Here is a 23,357-nt window from a genome sequence, read left to right as displayed (position 1 = left end):
ACACGCCATGGGCGCGAGCATCATGGTTGTCCTCTCTCGACGTCACACACACACACACCAAAAGACGTTGGACTTTTATTAGTTGTGTCTTGGTTCGCCTTTTCCTCTCAATGCGAGTCCACGTCTCTGCCACAGCCCACCCATTGCGTGGCGCGAAGCAGCCGCAGACACACGCCGGTGCAGCACTGCGCCGCCTCACAGCCGCTCCCATTGTGCCGGTCGCCGCGCGGTGCGTCTTCCGCTGCGCCGCCGGCGCTCGACCCTGTGACCACCAGAAGTGGCTCTGGGATTTGGCAGGGACAGAGGGACTCCCCGGCTGCCCCTCACACAGTGGGGGTACTGGACCGTGAGATGCCGCGCACGGAGGTCTCTCCAGCTATCCGGGTATGGGTGTGGGTGTGGATGAAACGAACAACAACGCGGGGCCACTCCTCTTCCCCCACTGCGGTGTCCCCCTGTCTCTGTTGCTTGCAGAGCTGCCAACCACTTGTGTCAGCTACAAGGTAGTAGGCGCAATCCTTCGGGAGGGGTCTCCGCAAGCGTTCTGCGGCCCTCTGTTGACATCCTGCATGTCCTCCTCATCTTTCCCTTCCTCCTGGCTTTGCTCTGCGCGTCTCTTCCTTCCCCTTTTTTTTCGTTTGCGAGGTGGGTTTCGTGTGCTTACATAGATATCGTCGCTATGCACCACTCACTTGAACGAAGGTGTGCATCATCCTCCATCACGCGTGCGCTCATTGAAATTGGCGAGCAAGAGACCGCAGCGCATCACACGCCAGTTGGCCGCCGTGCCTCCGCTCATTTTCGATTTCATTCCGCTCCGTTTTTCCGGGGTCCTCTGACGTTAACTTGTCGCACCGACCTGTGGGACGCACACACAGACACACTCGCACACACGCGCCTACAAACCGCGAAATGGCCAGCGAGGACGTCATTATCTTCCTCGACGCTCTCGAGAACACCGTCAACTCGATCCGCGGTGACGGGTCGAGGAAGAAGACGCTCTTCACCACCGGCTGCGTGTGCCCGGACGGTCTCGGACTCGACCTCAGCGCGTACAAGGATTCGAAGAACCCCGATGACATTGTTGCGTGGTGGGGCAACATGGGGGCTATGAAGCCGTGCCCGGGGCAGAAAGACGGTGCAGACTGGCACGATGCTGACGGCTTCCTTGTGCGTGCCCCGCTCTTTGGCGGTGATGCGGCGGTGAAGCGGGTGGAGATGACGGCGCCACAGAGCCTCATCCGTGGCACGGCGGCGTTCCAGGCCCCAGGCCACCTTCCACTCATCACCACCATGAAGCAGGTGGCGCTCTCCAGAAACGGACGCGCCGTCTTCTTCTGCGACCGGGAAGGGCACGGTGTGAAGAAGTATAACGTGGACACGAAGGAGGTAGTGCCGCTCTTGTCCTCGGACGTGCTGGCGGGCCTCGCCGACGGGCTCACGGAGGAGGAAGCTCATGCTTCCCTTGTGGAGCCCAACAGCGACGAGGACAAGTGCCGCTTTTGTGTCGGTGTTACGCTGGACGAGAGGCACAATCAGATCTTCTTCACCCTGAAGGGACCGTCCAAAGGTGGCAAGGGCCGCATTCTTGCGGCCCCGTACCACTTCCAACGCCGTCACCTATCGTCCATCACAGCCGCTAACACGTCCGCCTCTGAAGGCGTGATCGACCCGAAGACGGTTGTAACCCTGCTTGACCACCTGCCGGAGCCTATCGACCTGCTTCTGGACTCGGAGGAAAACTATCTGTACTGGACCGACCGCGGTGATGACGCGGCGGGCGGCAACTCGCTGAACCGTGCTCCGGTCACCTACGACCCCTGTTCCGGGCAACCACAGCTTGGGGAGAGGGAGCTGCTGATCGGCGGCTTCAACGAGGCGATCGGACTGGCGTGGGCGGCAAACCTTGTGGACTACATACAGTTGTCCGACAACAAGGAAACCCTGCGCCAGTTCATGTACATCACGGACATGAGACATCTCTGGCGCTGCGATTTGAAGGCGAGAACGAAGGAGGTGGTCTACAAGTGTGGCCCCCGCAACGTGGTTACCGGCGTTGGGGTGCTGCGTTTTTTTTAGGAGGCGGCAAGGAGGAGAGACTCTGAGCGAGGGCGTGGAGAGTGGTGGTGGTAGGGGGGATGCAGCGAACATACCACTCTCTGCATGCTGGCGTCAGCAAGATGTCTCCTCAGTGTCTCGGCAGTTTGCATGCTCGTAGTCCTCTACGTAGGATGGATCTGACTGTGTCAAGCCTGTTGGCAGCTTCTCGACATACGAAGGGTTCCTCTTCTCTCCGTTTTTTTTTACGGACGCCCCCCTCCCACTCCTTTCCTCTGTCCACGCCGACCGTTGCGCTGTCACAGATGCCGCTGTCAGAATCCAACTGCATCATGCAACATATGATGTCCCTCCCCCTCATTGCCGCGACCCAACACTCTTCATGTATCGCAGTGCATATTTATCCCATGAATACCGTGTGCGGGTGTGCGTGTTGGTTGGTTGCAGCGGAGCCAGGTGATGAGGTCACGAATAGAGGGGGGGGGAGCTTCTATGGCAGCTGTCCAGCACATATTCCATCAGGAGCGCCTGGTCTTCCTCTAGAGTCTTTCTTCCTCACCGTGTCAGGCCTCTGCCACACAGCATGCGGTCCACCTCCACTCTCGAGCCCCATGCCCTGTGCCACAGCCCACCCATCGCGTGGCGCGAAGCAGCCGCAGACACACGCCGGTGCAGCACTGCGCCGCCTCACAGCCGCTCCCATTGTGCCGGTCGCCGCGCGGTGCGTCTTCCGCTGCGCCGCCGGCGCTCGACCCTGTGACCACCAGAAGTGGCTCTGGGATTTGGCAGGGACAGAGGGACTGCCCGGCTGCCCCTCACACAGTGGGTGTACTGGACCGTGAGATGCCGCGCACTGAGGTGTGCTACGTTGTCAGGGTTTCTGTATCCTCGCAAAATACGGAGTGCAAGCTCGGGGATCTGCACGGCATGCCGCCAAATCCGCCCATACGGCGTACAGGCACAGACACACAGACAGGCGCCCTCGTCATCGCATAACACATGGAGAGAAAACACCGCCTGTGTCCGTTTCAAGTGACTGCCTTTGGGACATGAAGCTATGGCCTGTCTGCACTGCTTCGTCAACTTTTACACCTACTCGTTACCTTCATGGACTGCAGCCCGCCGGTGCGCGTACCGTTCCCTCCCTCTCTCTGTGTGTATGTGTGTGTGTGGGTGTGGGTGTGTGCTCTTTGGCGAAGGGGCTTGCTGAGCTGAGAAGACGCCATCGCAGCTTGCCCATGCCACACTCAGGCTTACTTACACACACGCACACGCACCCACAGATCTTGGGTGGGTGGAAGGGGGGGGCCGAAACGTATCGGTGGTGGGCTCTGCCGCACTCCGCCAGTTTGCTTTTTTGTTTTCTTTTCTCTTAAGTGCACCCCCCTTTGTGTCTTGTGGTAAACTTATGTGGTGTGGTTATGTGACAGAGCGATGAGCCGCACACAGCCATCCACGCATACAGGCTCGTACCCAACACACCCACAACGTGTATGTGAGCTCTCGTGCTACCCGCTGCACGTCCCCGCCGCCCCCCTCCCCCCTCATCACCACCATTGTTTCCCCATTTCCTCACCTTCTTCCCCCCATCACCGTTTGACGTGGTGTAGTCCTTCTCTTTTATTCCATCATCCTTGTGTTTTTCTGTTCCCGTGCCCACCCCTCCCCCTCCTTGCTCCCCTTTCTCTTTCCTCATCCTTTTCCTCCTTCTGCACCTCCCACCCCCTTCCCCCATCTCCTCTATCCCCTCTTCTCCCATCTCCCCTATTCCCCTATTCCCCTATCTCCTCCCATCTCCCCCCTTCCCCCTTCTTCTCCCCCTTCTTCTCCCCCTTCCCCTTTCTCCCCATGTTGTGGTCTATACAGGCACCTCCAGTGCCCCTCATTTTCTTCGGAACGTATCTTGTTTCTCCACAATGCATATGTCTGCTGTGCGGGTGCGTCTTCCTCCATGAACGCGAGAGAAGGAGGGAGAGGAGGGAGGAGGCCTTTGCCTTCGTTGTCGTGTGCGTAAAGCTCATCCTCTCTCTTTTATTTTTCGTTCTCTCGCACTATTTTGGCTCTTCCCCCCCGCCCCCGCCTCGCTGTGGCGTGTACTCCCGTGGGGTCGTGTCTCTATGCAGCGTGCGCGCTGGAGTAGGTGAGAAGGGACCGATGAGGACGAGGTGGGCTTGTGTGCTTCCGAAGCATTCATGAGGGGGACTGTCGGGAGCCTCCCGCGTGTGTCTGCGCCGAACCGTCTCTCACATCTCTACTTCGCAGCGTTGCGAGAGGTGTTCCGGCACCTTCCCTACATAACTGTTATACACGCCTACATCGATACGAGCGCTTCGCTGCGGAAGCGTTTTGGGTACGTGTGTGTGTGTGAGGGCCTTCTATGCATCCCCCCTCCCTCCCCCCATCCCCGTATGTTGGGCCATGTCGTGGGGAGGGACAAGAGACAGCGCGTGCCACGCATTGGTGCAAAACAGACGAACAAGCATGGAAGCCAGGCACACCGCACATGTGGCGTTTCCATGAGAAGGGAACACCAGAATGCTCGGGAGGGCCGGCAGAGGGGACCTCCTGTGGCCCTCTTCGTCTGTCAGGGCGAACGTTGAGAGCAACGACAACAGAAAAATGGAGGGGTCGTGCGGGAGAGAGACCGCCGTTGTGAGAGAGTGAAAGGACGAGAGGGGGTGGGGAGGGAGGGAGGGAGGTGTGTGTGTGCAAGGGGCGACGAGGAAAACGAAACAAGGTGGTGCACGTGCAGTGCCGCCTTCCCTCCCTCTCTTTGTGCCCTTTCGCTGTCGAATGTTCTTCCAAGAGGGCGCACTCACGGATCGCACCAGCATCGCATGATGCACTCTCTGTGTTGCGTATCAGAAATGGGAATGGAAGGATCTGGCGCTGCGATCAACAGTCGCCCCGGCTCGTTTATGCCGCACGACATCTCCTTTTACACCTTCTTCCCCCGTCTCTCACTCCGCTGTGGCTGTGCTCACGACTAAGGGTAGTGCTCAGGTGTTGCAGCCTCGCCTACCGACCACCACTGCACTGAAAGCTATCTTTTTTTCCTTCCGCATCACATATCCCTCTCTCGCTTACGAGCTTCGTCGTAACGCAGTCCCCTCTGCGACGTGTGTGCGTATTTCCATCTGGCCTTCAGAACACCAAGAGAAGAAAATAAAACCGAGGCTGTGCGATAGGCATGTCGGCCGCTGACTTCGAGGCCGCCGTGGCGTACGTGCGCTCCCTCCCCAAGGACGGTCCGGTGCAGCTGGACCACACCGCTAAGCTTCAGTTTTACTCCCTGTACAAGCAGGCGACGGAGGGTGACGTGACGGGCAGCCAGCCGTGGGCCGTCCAGGTCGAGGCGCGCGCCAAGTGGGATGCGTGGAACTCTCGCAAGGGCATGAAGTCGGAGGACGCCAAGGCCGCGTACGTGCGGCGTCTCGTGACGGTGCTCAGGTCGCAGGGAATCCAGTGGAAGGCTGGCACGAAGGTGCAGAGCAAGCTCTGAGCGCCTATATGACTGAACGGTGAAGGCGGCGAAGAACCCTCCAATGAGAGAGATGGGGCCAGAGTTGGCTCTTACTGTTTCCTTTTTACCTCTTACTGGTTGTCGGCCGTGTCCGTTTTTCTGCTCCCTTATCTCCCGCTCCGCACTGCTGAGCCATTGGGAGGTGGCGAGCGACTCCGTTATCTCTTCCTTCTGTTTCTCGGCATCATACCTCGGATGGATGGTGGTATCGTTGCTTACGGATCCCCTCTGTGTGCGGCAGCGCTTGGAGTCGGGAGGAGGTGGGTGCGCTCATGTGGCGGTGTGGGTGTGTCTGAGCTTCGGATGACCGTCTCGTCGTACGCGCTTGCGCTTGTGCGTGTAGTCGTTTTGGAGCGCGTGGCGATTTGTGCCTATCGCAGAAAACTTCCATATGCCAGTCAGCAAGAAAAAAAAACGAGCGAGGGAGAGCTGATGCAGCCTTCCATGTACTCTCTTCCCCAGTAGTTTGCCATCCCCGCCTGTGGTGACGCTGTGTATGCCTGGCGCTAGACGTGCGCCAGTGCGTTCATCTGTCTGTGTTTACACGGTGTCCCGTTTTGTGTTACTCACCTGCAGGCGCAGGACACGCTTTTATGCCCTCACACGATCGTCCAACGCCTTCCCATCTCTCGCTGTCTCCCTCTCATTCAGCCTTTGCCTGGCGTATCTATACCCCCCTCCCCCTCCCCCACTGGACGCACCGACGCACGCGACGGCATTCCTCCCCGCACATCGGCTCTCCTCTCCTCTTCCTTTTCTCCGTCCGCACTTCTTGACAGAACGTTGCTTCTCTTGCGTGCGCGCGCGCTCTCATACTCCCGCGCACATCGCGCTTCACCGCTGCGCGGGGTCCGTTTTCGCACCACGGGAGAGTTTCATAGAAGAACAAAAAACCACCAACATCAACGAGAGCAGGGCGAGCAGCGAGGGCTCCCACGCGTGCAGCGCAAAAGGGCAGAGGAAATCGCGCAGGCGAGTGGAACAGCGACGCCCGGGTCGCACACAGAGGACACGTTTCTGTCGCGTGCGCAGAACGAAATACGAGAGAGGAAAACCCGCACCCCTCCACGGCACAGCCAGCGGCGACTATCCACTAGTTGTCCCCAGCATGTTCGCGACATTCTTTGGGCGGCGGGCAGAGCCGGAGTTTAAGGTGGTGTCCGACCCCGAGTCTATCGTGTTCCCAGTCGACTTCGATGCCCCAGACTATCCTTACGAGCACGCCTTCGAGGAGGCAGATGCGTACGTGCGAAAGCTGCCCATGCGGGGGGTTGTCCCTGTCTCTGACGTGCTGAGGCTGCAGTTCTACTCCCTCTTCAAGCAAGCAACACAGGGTGACATCAAGGAGGACGTGAAGCAGCCGAGCATGCTGCGGGACTGGGAGGGGTACTGGAAGGTGCACGGCTGGCGCAAGTGTCGCGGGATGACCCGTGAGAGGGCGCGTGACTTGTACATTGACCTGTTAGACTTGCAGATTCGCAAGCACTGCACCTTTGTGTGGGGTGCCCCATCCGGTGAGGATCGGTGGGCCGCCTTCCACGATGGTGTGAGGATTATCCGGAACCTTCCAAAGGGCGGCTACTACCTCCCCGATTCGCTGCGCGCGCACTTCTATGCCCTCTACAAGCAGGCGCTTGTGGGAACCCTCAGCGACTTCCAGAAGACCCCCGCTGCGCTCTCAGAGAAGCGGTACAAGTGGCTGCGCTCTCGCCCATTGAAGGCGGGTTTTGAGCAGATGCGGTACGACGAGTGGGCGGCTCTGAAGGGGATGAGCTGTGAGAAGGCGAAGCGCATGTACTGTAAGGATATTTTCAAGAGCGCCGCCATGTGCGGCTATGTGTGGGCGCCCCCGGGTACAGAGGACCACCTCAAGGTGATCGGCGATCAGACTAGCGCCAAAACGCTCAAGAAGCGCATCGATGCTGACGAGCATGCCGAGAGGATCGCAGGGGCAATGCATTTCACCATGGAGGAAGCTATGGACGCCGTCGGCGTGCATTTGTCGATTGTGGAGCGGCTGACGATGCACTCCTTCACGAAGAAGGAGCAGACCGCCGCTGCCAAGGCGGCCGAGGAGGCGGCAGGACGGAAAAAGCGGGAGGAGAAGGCGGGGGTGCAGCGCCGAGGCGTCGCGGGTTCTCACGTGGGTCTGAATAAGGGCATGGCCGGCTCGAGACCAAAGGCGGAGGAATCGACGGAGGCGACCGTCACGGAGAAAATGAAAGAGGCAGACGCCAAGGGGGATGGTGAGCGGGGTCTGGAGGCGCAGGACACGGACAAAGACCTTCGGAGCGTGGGCAACCTCTGCGGGAGCGTCGTGAGGGATATCGCCTCCGGCGCGGCGGCGCCGGAGAAGGTGAAGGAGAGCGGCGCCGCCGCTGCCGCAGCGATGGACTGCACAGTTGCCTCGGGGTCTCCGGCACCGGTGCCGAGGCTGGAAGGATCCGCGAAGGTGGCAAACGCATCGAAGACCCTTCCATGGAAGGGTGAGCCTGTGCTGGAAAAGGAATCGGCGGTGTGGGGCACCTCCAATGGTGCTGTGTCAAGCCGCCGGGCGAAGAACGGCGCCAAGAAGGGCCCTGGTGAGAAAAAAGAATGAAGGCTAACGAATATGTGAGGCGCGCGTGTTTTTTTTTTAGGGCGTGGTAGGCGCATGACTGCCTCTCGCCTCTCGCCCACATGCGAGACGGGCCAGCTGCACGCGCAGAGGTGGCGCTCCGTCCTCCTGGTCATGTGGATGCTTTTTTTACGTTTCGTTCCCTCCTTTATTTATGTGTCGCTCTGCGTCTGCATGTTGCTGGCCGACCCGTCACACCTTCCCCCACCTCCCTCCCTCCCTCAGCTGTCTCTGCTACTCCTGGGGGCGTGTTCGTTGGGTAGGGTGTCGCCGTGGAGGGGGTGTTTCATCGGGTGTGTGGCTATGTATATGTGTATATATATATATTGACAGATATAGATACGTGTGTGTGTGTGTGCGTCGGTGGGCATCGCTGTCCCCTCGCTCGCTCGTCTTCATGTTAGCGTCGTTGTTCTTTGACTGGATTAGGTGTCTTTCATCGCTCATGCGTGTCTCCCTCCTCTTTTCCTCCGCGTGCTCCCTGTGGCGCGGTAATGCTCGGTTGAGAGAGGGAGGGGGGTGGGGGGGAGTGCGCGGACCCCTTCGTCTTATTTTCATGGTGCAGTTCTGTGCTTATAGCTTCGGTGTCACGTACCCTGCGTGCTTTCACCTTGACGTGCGCGGCAACGGAAAAGGATATGGCACGCACGCACACGCACACGCACACACTTTAGCACTGCACGGTCGACGAGGGGACGCCTAACGACTCTGTGGGGAAGGGACTCGTTCTGCAGGACTCAATGGAGCGAGGAGAAAGGCACTCTGGCCGTGGACAATGTCGAAGGCGGATGCACTGCCGCACACCCCGCCAACCCATGCGCCCACCGTGCACCCGTGTACGTGTCTCTGTGTGCCTGTTACGTTTTTGCCGTGCGTTGTATATCTATGTGTCTAAAAAAAATGCCTTTCTTTAGTTACTTCTTGTCGTGCCTGTGCAGCGGTGTTTGTGCGTGCACCGCCTCTCTCGTCACGCGTCATTCTTCGTAGCTGCGCTACGCACTGCTGCTGCTGTCAGCTGCCGCATGTGCCCTCTTCGCTTCTTTTTTTTTTCTCGCTGCGTGTGTGTGTGTGCCACCCATCCGTTCTTGTTGGGGCTGTTGTACGCATGCGTCTCCTTCCTCTGCGCGTGTGTGCGCTTTGTTCTCCCTCTCATGTGCACACTGGCGGCTGCCGAGGCCCGCCTCCTCCTCTCACCTTCTTCACCATGTTCTCTTGCTCTTCTCTCCTTTTCTTTTTTTTTTTGGTGTGTTGGTCCCCAACGCCATTCATAATTCCCACCGTTATCCCCGCCCCCCTCCTCTCCCTCTCCCTCTCCCTCTCGATTCCATCAGCTTGCTCGCACTCTTCTGCTGCTGGTGCTGCTGCTGCTCCCTGTCGCCTCCCCTCCTTCCACAGGCGCCTCACGTTTCTGTTTGCCCATGCGGGCGTGCTCGTGTGTTTTCCGTTTTGGCGTGCGGGTGTGGGCATCTGTGCGCGGACTGCGCTCTGTTGTTTTTTTTTTCCTTTTTATTTGCCCTCTTCCCTTTCCTTCCACTCCGATAGTGTCATGGGTGTTGTGTGCTCCCCCACTACACAAGGCATACGCACGCGTGCGGCCCTCCTGCGCCGTGCAAGAACGGAAAGAGGAGCGCGGGGAGGGAGGGAGGGGAGGGAGGGGGGGGCAGTGAAGATGAGTGCGTGCAGGTGTACCCCTCCACCACTCTCCGCCGCACTCTCCTCTGCTCCACGAGTGCGGAGGCCTGAAATCTCATCCACAGAGGCGCTCATGTTATCATGTGGGCTTTCCAGCTGCATCGTCACCCCCCTCCCCTTCTTTCGCCTGCTCTATTTCTTTCGTCTCTGACGTTGGCATTGCGCTTTGTTCGCCACCACGTCTCGCACATCCTCCTTTTTTTCCGCCATATTTCTGAATGTGGTGCCGTGTGTCTTCAAAGGCCGCGTCTGCATCCATCGGCGCCCGTGTATCTGTGTGTCTGTGCGGGTGACTTTTTCCTTGCGCCTCGCCCCCTCGGCTCCCACCGTCCTTCTCGGAGCCGATTCCTGTGAGGAGGGAGGGGGCGGGGCTTCCACGGCGGCGCGTGTGATAAGTGGCCGAGGCAGAGAGGGCGAGGAAGGAGAAGGGGCGGAGGAGGGGAAAAGCTGACCCGACGACGACTTGGAGGCTCAGTGATACAGCCTACGTACAAGGCAGCGAGTGGCAAGGGGATGGGAGGCACTGGTGTGCAGGTGCGCGCCAGTGCGGCGAAAGAGCCTTGCTCGCTGTGGTGACGACAGGGAGGTGGTGAGAGACCGTTGTGGGCCAGAGCGCACTTTTGTGCCTCCTACTCTGCGGAGTGTTCTCTCGCTCGCTATAACCTTTCACCCTTCTCGCACAAGGACCCACACGCCGGTGTTTGTGTGTGTGTTGAGAGAGAGGTCGTCACGTGCGCTGTTGGCATATGTGTCGCACTTTCCGTTTCTCTTCTGTTGGTGATGTTGTGCACTCCACTGCTGTGCTTTGCCTCCTCGTATCTCTCCCATCTTTCAGAAGTTGTGCACACCCACACACCCATATTCATTATCTATATCTGTATATATATATATATATATATATTCATACCTACCTATATTTACATCTATACATGTGTGTGTATCTATCTATATATGTATGCATACATGCATTGCCCTCACGTTTGGTTTGAGTTGTTCCCCTCGTTGGTGGTGCTTCGCTCTCGTCCGCTAATCGTAATCATCTTCTTCGTTTTTTTCCTTCTCGTACCCCGAGCGCAACCCTTCTCTCCCCTCCCTTAGACACACCTGACCTGGCGAGGGTAGCGACAGCCGCATGAGCAGTGCAGTGAAGTTGTCCGTGGGGGAGAAATGTGCTCGCCAGCACGCACCCTCTTCTTCAATGAGCTCGAGTAAGGCAGTGTCGGAGAGCGCATTTGCCATCCGCCCCGAGACCCTGCATGAGCTCATCAGCGATGGAGGGCATGGCGCAACAAAACGGCTCGCCAGCATCGGCGGTCTCAAGGGACTCGCCTCGCAGCTCAAGACCGACCTTGCGCATGGCATCGACAACACTGACAAGAAGGCAATTGCGCAGCGTCGCGAGTGGTTCTCCGCTAATGAGCTTCCAGAGGCGAAGGAGACGTCGTTCATGGACATGGTCTGGGAGTCGCTCGAGGACCGCATGGTTCAAATCCTAATCGTCAGTGCGGTGGTCTCGCTCGTGCTGGGGCTAACAGTGCCGGATCAGGACACGGGGCTTGTGGACTACGCCCACGGCTGGATCGAGGGCACCGCCATCCTGCTCTCCGTCACCATCGTCACTCTCGTCAGCAGCATCAACAACTACCAGAAGGAGCAGAAGTTCAAGGAACTGAGCAAGGCTACACCGCCGGTGAAGGTGCAGGTGGTCCGCTCCGGCACCACACTGGCCGTCACGGACAAGGAGCTACTCTCCGGCGACCTGCTCAATATCGCTGCGGGTGACGTGCTGACGGTAGATGGCCTCGTCCTGCGGAGCACCTCCCTGAAGGTGGATGAGTCTGCCGCGACGGGCGAGACCGACGACGTGGCCAAGTCGGCGCACGGCGACTTTGTGCTCCGCTCAGGCTCGAACGTTACGGAGGGGGAGGGCACGATCCTCGTTATGGGGGTTGGCGTGCACTCCTTTGCCGGACACATCGCGATGCATGTGCGGGAGGCGAAGGAGGAGACACCGCTGCAGCACAAGCTTGAAGAGCTTGCGAACCGCATCGGCTACATGGGCATGCTCGCTGCCGGGCTCATGTTTGTGCTGCTCAGTGGCAAGGAGCTTCTGGACACGGTTGTCTACCGCAAGCACCCATTCGGCTACAAGAAGTACCTCGACAACTTGATGACGGCAGTGACGATCGTGGTCGTGGCTGTGCCGGAGGGGCTGCCGCTCTCCGTCACCATTGCACTCGCCTACAGCATGAAGCAGATGTTCAAGGAGAACAACCTCGTCCGGCACCTGGCGGCCTGTGAGACCATGGGCGGCGCGACCACAATCTGCACCGACAAGACCGGGACCATAACCCAGAACGACATGTCCGTGACGGACGGCGTGACGACGTACGGTGTGGCTTATGTGGTGCCCCGCAAGCCGTCCAATTTCGCCGGAGAGGATGAGAAGGTGGGAAGCGGGACACTGGCCCCACGGTCACCACTGCTGCAGACGTCCACGCCCATGAACGTGTCTGCGGTTCTCGGCGGCGCGCAGGCCGCCGGTGTGCGCCGGCTTCTCGTGGAGTGCATCGCTATGAACACCAAGGCTACCTGGGTCCGGGTGGAGTCCCTCAACGCGAAGCAGTCGACGGTGAGGCTCACTGGTAGCAAAACGGAGCAGGCGCTGCTGAACTTTGTGGACGCGCTGGGCGAGGACCCGATGCAGCTGCGCAGCGAGCGGCTGTCGAGGCTGAATGAGGAGGCAATGCGTACACCGTCGTCTCCGTTCTCGCTGGTGCCGTGGCCTACGGGGCTGGAGGGGACGAGCAGCAACGTCGTGGCTGCCGCAGCGACTTTCACTAGGGATCTCCGCATTTACCCCTTCACCTCGGCGCGCAAGCGGATGGCGACGGCGCTGGTGCTGCGACCGGAGAAGCTGGTACGCTACTACGTAAAAGGGGCGAGCGAGCTGATCCTGGCCGAGTGCGCACACACGTACGATGCGCAGGGGGAGCGCGTCGGTCTTTCCCACGAAGTGCGCGTGCAGCTGGAGGAGGCGATCATGGCCATGGCGCGCCGCCAGCTACGCACGCTCGCCATCGCCTACGCAGACTATCCGCTGTCAGCTGACGACAGCGCCCCACCACACGGCTCCAGCGACAGCGATGAGAGCGGCGTCGCGCCGTCATCGCCTTTCCTGGAGGACGATATACAGCTGGCGGGGTTGACGTTGGTGGGCATCGTAGGAATTCGCGATCCGGTGCGCCTCGAGGTACCTGGGGCTGTGGCGCAGTGCCGTCGGGCCGGCGTGGTTGTGCGCATGATCACTGGCGACAACAAAGCCACAGCCGTGAGCATTGCCAAGGAGGTGGGCATCTACGGCAAGGTCTGGTCCGGGCCTGCGGAAGGAGCGCAGGGGCTGGCGCTGGAGGGGCCGCAGTTCCGCGAGCTGGCGAAGAGCGCGCGAAAGCTGAATGCCATTCTGCCCCGTCTGCAGGTCATCTCCCGCGCATCGCCGATGGACAAGCACATTCTCGTCTCAGCCTTGATGAAGCGCGGCGAGGTGGTGGCGGTCACCGGCGACGGCACCAACGACGCGCCGGCGCTGAAGGGCGCCAACGTTGGGTTCTCGATGAACTCCGGCACCGAGGTCGCAAAGCTTGCTTCGGACGTCGTCATCCTCGACGACAACTTCAGCACCATCGTGACCGCAATGAAGTGGGGCCGTAACGTGAACGACAACATCTGCAAGTTTCTTCAGTTCCAAATGACTGTGAACGTGGCCGCCGTCGTTGTCTCGTTCACTGGCGCGCTGCTGGACCGCAACGGCGATTCGCCGCTGAAGCCGGTGCAGCTGCTGTGGGTGAACCTAATCATGGACACGCTGGCCGCCTTGGCGCTGGCGACGGAGACGCCGTCGGACGAGGTGCTCCTGCGGCCCCCGAAGCCGAAGGCGGCCCCGCTCATCACGCGCCGTATGTGGCTGAATATTGCCGGCCAGTCCCTCTACCAGATTCTCATCCAGCAGTACTTGCTCTTGGGCGGCGCCAACACTCTGGGACTCGCTGTGCGAGACTCTGAGGAGTTGCACACCCTTATCTTCAACGTCTTTGTTCTGATGCAGCTGAGCAACGAGTTCAATGCCCGCATCCTCGACAACTCCGTGGCCTTCTGGCACAACCTGGGCAATGCACCGATGTTCATCACCGTTGTCGGGACGATGTTTGTCATTCAAATCGTCAGTGTGCAGTACGGCGGCACCCTCATGCAGTGCGTGCCTCTCCCGCTAGCCTCGTGGGTGACGTCTCTCGCCCTCGGCGTTGTGCCGCTTCTCCTCGGCTTTGTGCTGCGCAGGATTGGCGTTGTCGAGAAGGAGATTCCGCCCCCGCTGCCAGTGGTGGACACGGAGGAGGAGGCGGCACTGCAGCTGGCGCTGAAGCAGCACGTCTGCCCCACGCTCCGAGACGCCGCGGGAAAAGTGCGGATGCAACTGCGGGTGCTGAAGGCTTTTGGTGAAAATGCTCAGGAACAGAAGGCGGCAAGGGCGCAGAGCAGGTGAGCAGGGGGCGGGGCACCGGCAGCTAAACGCAAGCACGCACCTCTGTGAGGAGCAGAGTTTTCATGTCCTGTGGGCTCCTCTTGTTGGTGAGGAGGGCCTGCCATGCACGACATGGCGGTCACCCCCCTCCACCGCTTCATGCGCCACATACCTTTGATCTTTCACACTCTATCGCTGCCGTACATATGTGGCACCGTGTCGTGGTCCCGCGAAGCATAGGCAGACACAGAGGGCCACACCAACAGCTCACGGGCTGAAGCGGAGGCGGGCGGGCGGAGTACAACGTCACGGACGGGGCTGGGGCTTCCATTTGTGTGGCGCGCCTCTCCGTACTGCCTTTATTTCGGTTCCCTATTACTTATTCGGTGGCCCGCTGATGTATCTACAGCGTCTGCGCTGCGGGGTTTTATACTCATTGACTCACCGTGTTGGTGTTGTGTCTTACACACGTAGCAGGTGGCATCTGACAGCGCATTTTGCGCGTGCGTGTGCGTGTGTGTGAGGGAGGGAGGGAGGAGCGCGCCAGTGCCGGCGCTGCTAACTCGCCTCGTGCGCGCCTCTCCTTTCACCTTGTTTTTTCTTTTGGTCGTTGAGGGAGCTGATGTGCTTGCAGAAATCGGCCACGCCAGAGGAGTCGGCGCCAACTGCATGGGTGGCAGACCCGGTCATCGGTCTCAGACGCCAGGCCAACATCCCTCGAAATAGCGCTACACGCCGTAACACACTACGACAAGAGCTTCTTGGCAGCGGCTGTCTGGCCTCAGAAGTGCAGGAATACTGAGCTGGCGAGGCGACGGGGGGACTCTCCTCGCCCAGCTTCGCACTGGCACGTGTCCCCACTTTGGCTTCCAGCAGTGGCGGGTGACTGGCAGCGACTAGGCGTGTTGCAGATGGTGTGCTGCCTGCTGCTCCGCTGGCCTTTGGGGGGAGGGTACCCCCACCCCCGCCTGTGGTTTTCTATGAGAGGGCGTCTGACCAGGCTTTGTGCCCAGTATGCCACGCGCAATTTGCGAACCACCCGACGCGCATAGCGCACCTGGCTTCACGCTACGATCGTGCACGCAATGGGCTGATTATGCGCGTCTCACCCGCGCTGCACGGACTTCCACCGTCGCGTGTGTATGGCTGCCCCCGACCACCCTTCAGGACGACAGGCCATGAGCTCTTTGTGCGCTGGCATACGCTTACGCGCGGTCCCCCTTCACTGGACGCACCCGCTCCCGTTAGAGGGGTGCGGATCTAGGAAAGGGCGGAATGCCCCCGTTGCGCAACAGACTCATAGCAGCATCCCAACTGTCGCCGCACATGCGGGCAAGCCGTCCAGGCACGCCCCCCCCCCCTCCAGACAACAAGATCGCTCTGGAGCAGGGCCCAGGGTCCAATGGTGCGAGCACCGCGCGCGCACGGTCAAGCACAGCTGGCATGGCGTATCGAATACGAGCGAGACATCCAGAGGCCAGAAGGAGCACGAGTGATAGACGAGAGCGGCGCGAGGATATCCGTAACAGTGAAACCCACAAGGCATGTGCCCCCCCCCCCCCCCCAAAAAAAAAAAACGTGCGGCGTCTCTTACATCCGACCGGGGGTGGGCTGATGGGGCACGGATGCCAGAGGCATGGCGAGAACACCATCGAGCCCTCCAGACTCCCATACGAAGAGGATTCACGCTGTATTATGACACGCTGCAGCTTGAAGTGGCTCAGGAAGGTTAGAGGGTCTCAGAGGACCCTGGCCTGAGGCTGGCCAGCCTCCCCCTTGAGCTCATCCAGCACGCGCCTACATCACTCCCTAATACCCGAACCACAGACGCCACCGCGACCGCCTCCGAGGAGGCCCCTGAACGCGGCCCGCTTGGATCAAGGCATGCAAGTCCACCCGAGTGTCCGTCTGGTGCCGATGGCGCAGCATGTGTGCGAAGAAGGGGATGAGGAAGGACAAGAAGCGCTCGCTAGACGCATGGCCGGATTCAGAGGCAGTGAGAGAGGTCGATGAGCTGCCGTTGTTTGCGTCCGCATACTCCGTTGGACCTGATCGCGTGGTAGAATGGTCGAAAGAAAAGAGTTCATGTAGTCCCGCCTTCCCCTCTCTCGCTGTGCGGTTTCCGTGTGCGTGCGTGGTGGCTTACCTGCGCATCGCAGACTGTGCGTGCCTCTGAGCCGCCGCCTCGCTATCGCCATCGACGTCACATGAACACACACGTGTATGTGTACGTCAGCAGAAGAGAGTGAGAGAGGGGTGGGGGTGGTGTGTGTGTGTGTGTGCCTTGTGCGTTGTGCGGAACCTCCCCCCTTCCCCCTCCCTCCCCCGCCCTTTCCTTTTTTCTCTCCTTGCCGGTGCCTCTCGTGCTCTGCGGACGCGCCCCCCCCCCCCCCACGCGACGGCAGTGTGCACCCCCTCTCCTCCTCCGACTAACACGCGAAAAGAATCGAGCGACAACCATCGGCATCCGCACAGGACGAACGGGAAGCGACGGGACAGTGGGCGGAGGGGCGGGAGAGAGACACGTCTCCGGGACGGTGGCCGTTATCCTCGCCCCGCACTTCTCGTTCCTCCTTGTCTTCTTCCTCATCGCTGGGGCAGAAACACAGGGTCTCCTTCGGGAGCCGCCTCGCCTTTTCCTGCAGGCATCTCGGGTGTCTTGCCTCTCCACCGCTTCATTACGGGAAGTGTGTGTGTGTGTGTGTGTGTGTGTGTGCATGCGTGCGGACAGCTGCTCCCAGTGCGAGCGACCGCGCGTTGTCAAGCAGGGCGCCCTACATCGCACCGTCGTTCCAGCGGCAGCAGCAGCCCACACACCCGTACCTGGTCTTTTCTCTCGCTGTACTGTCTGACCTTCATCGTTTTCCTTCTCCGGTTTCACAAAGCGCTGGGAGACAGAGCGAAAGAGGCGTCCGCCGTACGGTTTGGACACGCTCGCACACACGTTGATGCGATGGATGCTGGTTGATCTGCTAGAATTAAACGCCGATACACTGCTGCGCGGCGACACACTCACTCACCTCCTGTACAAAACCCCACTTTGATGGAGCGCAACCGATGCGATCGCGTCCCTACGGCCCCCCTGCCGCGTGTGTGCGTGGCTCTGCGCTGGCGAGAGCCTCGGTCATGGCGGATGGAGGATGAGCAGAGAAGGGGCGAGACTGCAGAAGAAACTGGGCTGGCGGCGTCCAATTTGGGTGTCATCACAAGCGGTCCGACCACCGGTGGCGCATACACGCACATTGATCCATCTGCGAAAGCGTCTGGCTCGACTTCAAGTGAGGTGACATCACGACTGTGCGTGCTGCGTCGGCGCTACTTGCCATTGGCTTCACCACTGTCGGCATCCAACGTCCTCCGCCGGGGTCGAGGCCAACACTCTCGCGGAGGTGAGGTAGCGCTTGCTGGGGAGGCTGGCAGAGTCGTCGGGTTGGGCATGCGAGATGGCGATCGCTCTGCCACCTCCTCTTCTTCCCCTTCCGCGTCGGCGCGACCAGCCACGATGGAGGTGGTCGTGCAGACGCCGTTCATTGCTGTCGAGGGGCTTGGTGCCGACTCAGTCGCTGCCGCCAACGACGATGCGCAAAAACGTCCGGTACGGCCGCAACATCACGCTGACGGGCCTGACTCAGCTTGCCTCACCTACACGGACTCGTGCCTCACAGCGAGGCTGGCTGAAGTTATCGCCGATGAGCTCTTGCAGCGGCACGGAGGCGTAGGTAGCCGCAGGATTCGCAGTGCCTCGGCAACAACCGCAGCAGCCGCAGCAGAGAACCGTGAAGTGCTGACGTTCACAATGGGGCCGCAGGGCGCGGGCAGCTCCTCTTTCCTCTTTGGCGGCACGCTGGGGTGGCCATCGAGGCAGCGAGCACCGTCAACGACGGTATCGCCGTCATCCCAGGCTTTGGGCGGATTGTTCGCTGCCGTGCTGAGCCGTCTTTTCGCGCCGGCCGACGCGCCTGTTGACACCCGCGTTGTGGCAGCCATGAGTGTGACGGAGGTGCGCGACGCGGCCCCGCTCCGCCATCCTTCTGTGCTGCAGCGACCGCGATCGACGGTAGACCTGCTCTCTGGCGCCGTGCTGCGCACCGAGATCGACGAAATGGAGGGGGTGGACGACTCTGTTGATCACCCGTCTGACATACCGGCAGCTTGCTATGTGCGTGTGGAGTCTATTCACGACGCCATGGCGGTGCTCTACGCGGCTCTGTCGTGCTCGGTCGGCTGGCGGCGCACTCACCCTCTGACAGGCGAGGCGGGGCATCCAGAGGCGAATGCGTCGTCCTCGTCGCCGACCGCCTTCGCGTTCTTGCAGCCGGCAGGCGAGCCGCTAGAGGAGAGGATGTGCCACGTGTGTGTGACCCTCATCGTTTCCTGCGAGCCGGTCAGACCACTGGAGCACCAGGAGACGCAACACCCGCCGTCGTGGACGGCGCGGCGTGCGATGGATTACTTCGGTGACGAGGCCGGTCACAAGCGTCGCTCATCCGGTCCTGCCGCACTGCTCTCAGCGGCGTCAGCAGTGCTGTCACCAGTTGGTATCTGGAAGTTGTGGGACGTGGCCGGCCCCAGCGTGTCCTGTGGCTACCGTCCACTGAAGGCCTCCTCTCCACAGAGCGCAGGGGGTCAGGAAGTCAGATCTGCCGTAGACCGCACAACGACGGCCCTGGCAGCAGAGAGACGCGCCGCCTCCGCCCATCTGCCCACACCGCTACTGCCGTGGAGCAGTCGATACAGCCTTGCTGCCCTCACGCACACCTGTCTCGCAGAGGTCGGCGCTACGCTGAGCACTTCCTCCTTGTCTAGAGGGTCCGTTGACAGCTTGACTCCTGTTCTGCACCATGACACTAGCGCCTCCCTCCAGATCGCGTCTAGTGCAGTATCATCGTGCTCCCTGGTCGTGCCGATCTGCGCCGTGGTAGCGGAGGCGACGGTAGATGACGTCAACAGCGAGGTGCTGGCTGCTGCAGCTGGTTGGGCTGCACTTGGGCGAGAGCATCAGCAGAAAGGGCAACAATACCACCACCAGGGGCGGCCCCGTGTGCGCGGTCTTGATAACGCAGATGCAGCGAGGCGAGTGCTGCAGGAGTACGCGGTGCTGTTGAGGGATTTCGTGTCAGAGCGCTATGGCGCAGCCGATGACGGTGGCACGGCTTCACCGCCCTTTGCGACAGCGCGATCGCCATCGGCGTCGTTGATGGCTTCGCGGTTGCCGGTTGACAAGGATGAGGAATGGGGCAGTGCGAGGACGGAAGCTACGCCCGCTTCACGAGCTCCTCCGATGCAAGCATCACTGCCCACCAGTGTGGCGGCTGACAGCTCTCGTGGTGCAGCGGCCAGCGAGTGTGGCGTCGCACTGTGCGTCGGTGCCGCTCCGATGAGAAGTGTGTCTCTGAACACTGTGGCAGTCGGCACCGACGCAGCGGTGACAGTGCCGCTCAGCATCAATGTGACTGGGGACGCGGAAGACTCTACCGGCTTTAGCCTTCGACCACGAGCGGAGGCAGATGTGCGATCTACGAAGCTCGTGGACGTCCCACAAGACGCTCGCCATCAGGCTCACGCTGACACGCGCGCCGTGGGAGCGGTGAGGAGCACAGACGAGGCAGCGCTTTCTACAGCCCCTCCTGCGACTTGGGCAGCCAGCGTGGCTGCCACGTGCGCCACGGCCGCGACACACGCCGAGGCGGCGCGGCTGCGGCGCTTCCACGCTCTCTTCGAGTCTGAGTCTTTCGACGTGGGCGAGAGAGCGGAGCTGGCTGCTGCCATGAGGGCTGTGGGGCAGGACGAAGAGCCAAGTTTTGACACCAGGGACGTCATGGCACATGATGGACATCACAAGCAGCAGACGCCTCTACCGCAGCACACACCACGAGTGGGAAATTCCGGCTCTCCACCTTCTGTGCTTCGAACCGGTAGACGTCCAGGTGCCGGGGCACGCACGCGTGAGCCAAGCTCGCTCGAGGGACTGCGAGCGCCCCTGCCGTCAGCACCATCACACATCGGTGTCGAGCCTGCGGTACATGACTCGATGGCAGACATCGACACCACCGCCGTGTCTCTGTGCCATCCCCAAGCGCTCCTCTACGACGCAACTATCGCCTCTCAAGAGGAAGGGCCGTGTGCGGCGGAGGCCGTAGCTTCCACGGCCTGTGACGCTGCACCTCACGCCTGTGAGGGCCCCGCGCACACGCCAGCGCCTTCCTTGCCCCCTCCGGACGGGGCCCTCGCCGCCTTTCTGGGGCCTTACTGTGACGAGTTTGTACGGCTGTGTGACCAAATGCGCGCCGACGTGCAGGCGTGGCGCGCGCATGAGGCTGCAATGCTTGACCAGCTGTCTGCCCTAGCAGAGCGTCACAGTCGCGATATACAGGAGGTGGCTACGCTTCAGCGGCGTCTCGCCGCCGATTTCGGCTCTGTGGACGCTACGCCAGTATCCAACGGAGCTTCGACGTTGCTTGGTGCACGAGGCAGCAGAACTGATGTTGGGGCTCTTCTGCGTGGTGCGCTCACTGACGGCGACCCGGACCTTGCCACGTCCCGCAGCGTGACCTTCGCGTCCACCAGCACCCTCATCTTCGAGCAGCTCGTGAGATCGGAGGAGAAGGTGGCATGGCTGGAGCGACAACTCGTGGATTGGCGCCGTCGTGCGCGCGAGGCGTCCATGCTTAACATGAGTAGCGCAAACGTCGATGCCGCGCCGCTGATTGCAAGCGAGGCGGATGACGAGTCGGCGCTGGAGCTGTCTTCCTCTCCTCCTGCAGTGACGTCAAGGGGCTCCGCTACGGTAGGGAGTCTCTTCTCTGGGGTGAGAGAGGACCCGGCGGCCCCGCACATGCGCGAGGCCAAGGCACTTCTGCAGCGCCTTCTTCAGCGTTGCACTCGCGCCTACGCAGCAGCGCAGCAGCGGGGGGATCGCTGGCACGCGCAGTTAGCGCAGGAGCAGGCGGCCAAGTCCGCTTTACAGGAGCGCGTGATGCAGCTGGAGGCAGAGCTGGCGGGGCTGCGCCGCCAGCGCAGCGGTGCGGCCGCTTCGCCGTATCGTCACTACCCTCCTTCCCCGACGAGAGATTGGGCTTCGAGTGGTGCCCACGCAGGTGGTGCATCTCGTCCGCCAACAGACTCGCCACCTATCCGCTTCACTGCATCGCCTTCTCATCCAGCGGCTGCGCTGGGCTCTCACTCTCTATATTGTACGCTGGATGACGTGGATGCGGAGCGCTCCTTGCTGACTGCCGCGCCGGTGAGTCCTATCGCCAGCGACATCGCCCCGTCGCTGCCATCATCGTCGGTATCTCGCGGCTTACAACGCCGGGGCGACGATGTAGCAGACCCTGCAACACTGTGGGACCGCATGAACGCACAGCGGCTAGCCACGCATGGAAGAAACAGTGCAGGCGATCCTGCAGGCACCGACTCCTTCGACGCTGTTTCAACTCAGCTAGCGGTGCTCCTCTCGCGCGCCGTGCAGAGCGGGGACGTCCGTGCCCCGTCTGCCAGAGCTGATCTCCACATTGGTACTGTGGCGGCATCGACGTCAGTGGCGGCTCCAGTGTCTTTGTTCGAAATTCATGTTGGTGCGTCGAGCGCCGTCTCGAGCAGAGGCCCCGACTCGCCCTTCCGCCGTGCTGCCTCACGCCCTTCCGCTTCAGCGTCGTTCTCCTTTGCCGGGGATGCTCCGCAGGTGGCGGCGCGCACCGAAGACCAAGCCGGCAACGTAGAGAGTCGCGAACCACGGCAACGCCGACCGCCGCCATCGCGACCGCAGCACGAGCGGCGCGTAGAGGCGGGAGCGACACCGCCTTCGACAACGCACCGCAGTGCATGCGGGATCGACGAAGGCACATGCGATGGTGAAGGGCTGCACCATCAAGTCAGCGCGGGAACGATGAAAATTGGCGGCGGCGCACTGGTGTGTGCAGCATCGCACCCGCCACCATCGCAGTGCCGCGCCACCAGCGCTGGCGAACTTGAGGTGTACCCCAGCGCTGCACTGGAGGCTCTGGGGAGGGCTGCCACGCAACTGGAGGCGGAGGCTGTGCGCTTGTGCTGCGCTGCTTACAACACATCGGATACCGCACCGGGTAGCCAATACCACGTAGCGGCGATCGAGCGTAGACAACTCTGTGGGGGCAATGAGGTGGCTGTTCGCAGGGACGAAGAGATCAGAGCTGTGCATCCCTCCTCGCCCTCCTCTCTCTGTCAGTCGATGGGGCAGCTTCGATCTGCGACGCAGGCTGTGCAGCGCGAGGCTCGCGACGCTGCCGAGCGCGAGAGGGCGTACCTCTCTGCGATACTCTTCTCCTCTACTGCCGCCGGCTCGGACTGACATCTTAGCACACGCGGAGGCGTGTGTGTGTGTGGCTGGAGCGATCACGACCGACCATGACGGAGGCGACGTATGTCAGGAGTGATGAACGACTCTTGTGTCTGTGCGTGTGCTCTTCGCCTTGCCAGCACACGCACGGTGACATGTGCAGGAGCGCTATCACTGCTGCACACCGGCCATGGGCTATCGCAGGGCCGTTGGGGTGGGTGGGAGGCTGCATGGGCAAGGCAAGAAAATGGGAAACAAGCCGACCCCGACTCTATCGTTGACAAGCGGGGCGGACGGTGTGTCGAGATGGGAGGTAGGAAGGTGGTCAGACTGCACGGGCGGGTGTACCAGCCTTAGGTCAAGGCACTCTCTGTCGTGTCGGGCTGCTCACGCCCAGCGCCAAGAATGAAAGCCGCGAGCTCCCGTGTGCCCTCTTCTGTTTTACTGCTGCGTCTGTGTGTGCGCTTCGCCCGGGACATACCGCACGCCCGCCGATGTGACACACACGCAGCGATATACGCTGCCGCAGAGCGCTCGCATCTCCCGTGCGCCGGCTACCTTGGCAACAGTCTTGGCTTCTCCTGTCCCTCCCTGCTCCTCGTCGTGCCCCACATCCATGCACAGAGTCTCT

General features: G+C 61.0%; 5 protein-coding genes across 5 annotated transcripts; all 5 read left to right on the top strand.

Annotated features, from left to right (window-relative positions):
* Positions 1-912: 912 nt before the first annotated feature.
* On the top strand, positions 913-2,079 carry LMXM_17_0630 (hypothetical protein, unknown function; the record flags this gene model as incomplete). Its single annotated transcript, XM_003873876.1, has 1 exon — positions 913-2,079. The coding sequence occupies one exon, from the start codon at positions 913-915 to the stop codon at positions 2,077-2,079; it is 1,167 nt and encodes a 388-aa protein (XP_003873925.1).
* Positions 2,080-5,248: 3,169 nt separating this feature from the next.
* LMXM_17_0620 (conserved hypothetical protein) lies at positions 5,249-5,560 on the top strand (the record flags this gene model as incomplete). Its single annotated transcript, XM_003873875.1, has 1 exon — positions 5,249-5,560. One exon carries the CDS (start codon positions 5,249-5,251, stop codon positions 5,558-5,560), a length of 312 nt encoding a protein of 103 aa, XP_003873924.1.
* A 1,129-nt stretch (positions 5,561-6,689) lies between these two features.
* Positions 6,690-8,180, top strand: LMXM_17_0610 (hypothetical protein, unknown function; the record flags this gene model as incomplete). The annotated part of the gene is made up of 1 exon (XM_003873874.1): positions 6,690-8,180. One exon carries the CDS (start codon positions 6,690-6,692, stop codon positions 8,178-8,180), a length of 1,491 nt encoding a protein of 496 aa, XP_003873923.1.
* A 2,842-nt stretch (positions 8,181-11,022) lies between these two features.
* LMXM_17_0600 (putative P-type ATPase) lies at positions 11,023-14,430 on the top strand (the record flags this gene model as incomplete). Its single annotated transcript, XM_003873873.1, has 1 exon — positions 11,023-14,430. One exon carries the CDS (start codon positions 11,023-11,025, stop codon positions 14,428-14,430), a length of 3,408 nt encoding a protein of 1,135 aa, XP_003873922.1.
* Positions 14,431-17,845: 3,415 nt separating this feature from the next.
* On the top strand, positions 17,846-22,738 carry LMXM_17_0590 (conserved hypothetical protein; the record flags this gene model as incomplete). The annotated part of the gene is made up of 1 exon (XM_003873872.1): positions 17,846-22,738. The coding sequence occupies one exon, from the start codon at positions 17,846-17,848 to the stop codon at positions 22,736-22,738; it is 4,893 nt and encodes a 1,630-aa protein (XP_003873921.1).
* Positions 22,739-23,357: the final 619 nt, after the last annotated feature.

This window comes from Leishmania mexicana, chromosome 17 (genome assembly GCF_000234665.1).
Source record: "Leishmania mexicana MHOM/GT/2001/U1103 complete genome, chromosome 17".
NCBI lineage: Eukaryota > Euglenozoa > Kinetoplastea > Trypanosomatida > Trypanosomatidae > Leishmania > Leishmania mexicana.
Note: the sequence above shows the minus strand (reverse complement) of the source record. Positions and strands in the feature narration are given on the sequence as shown.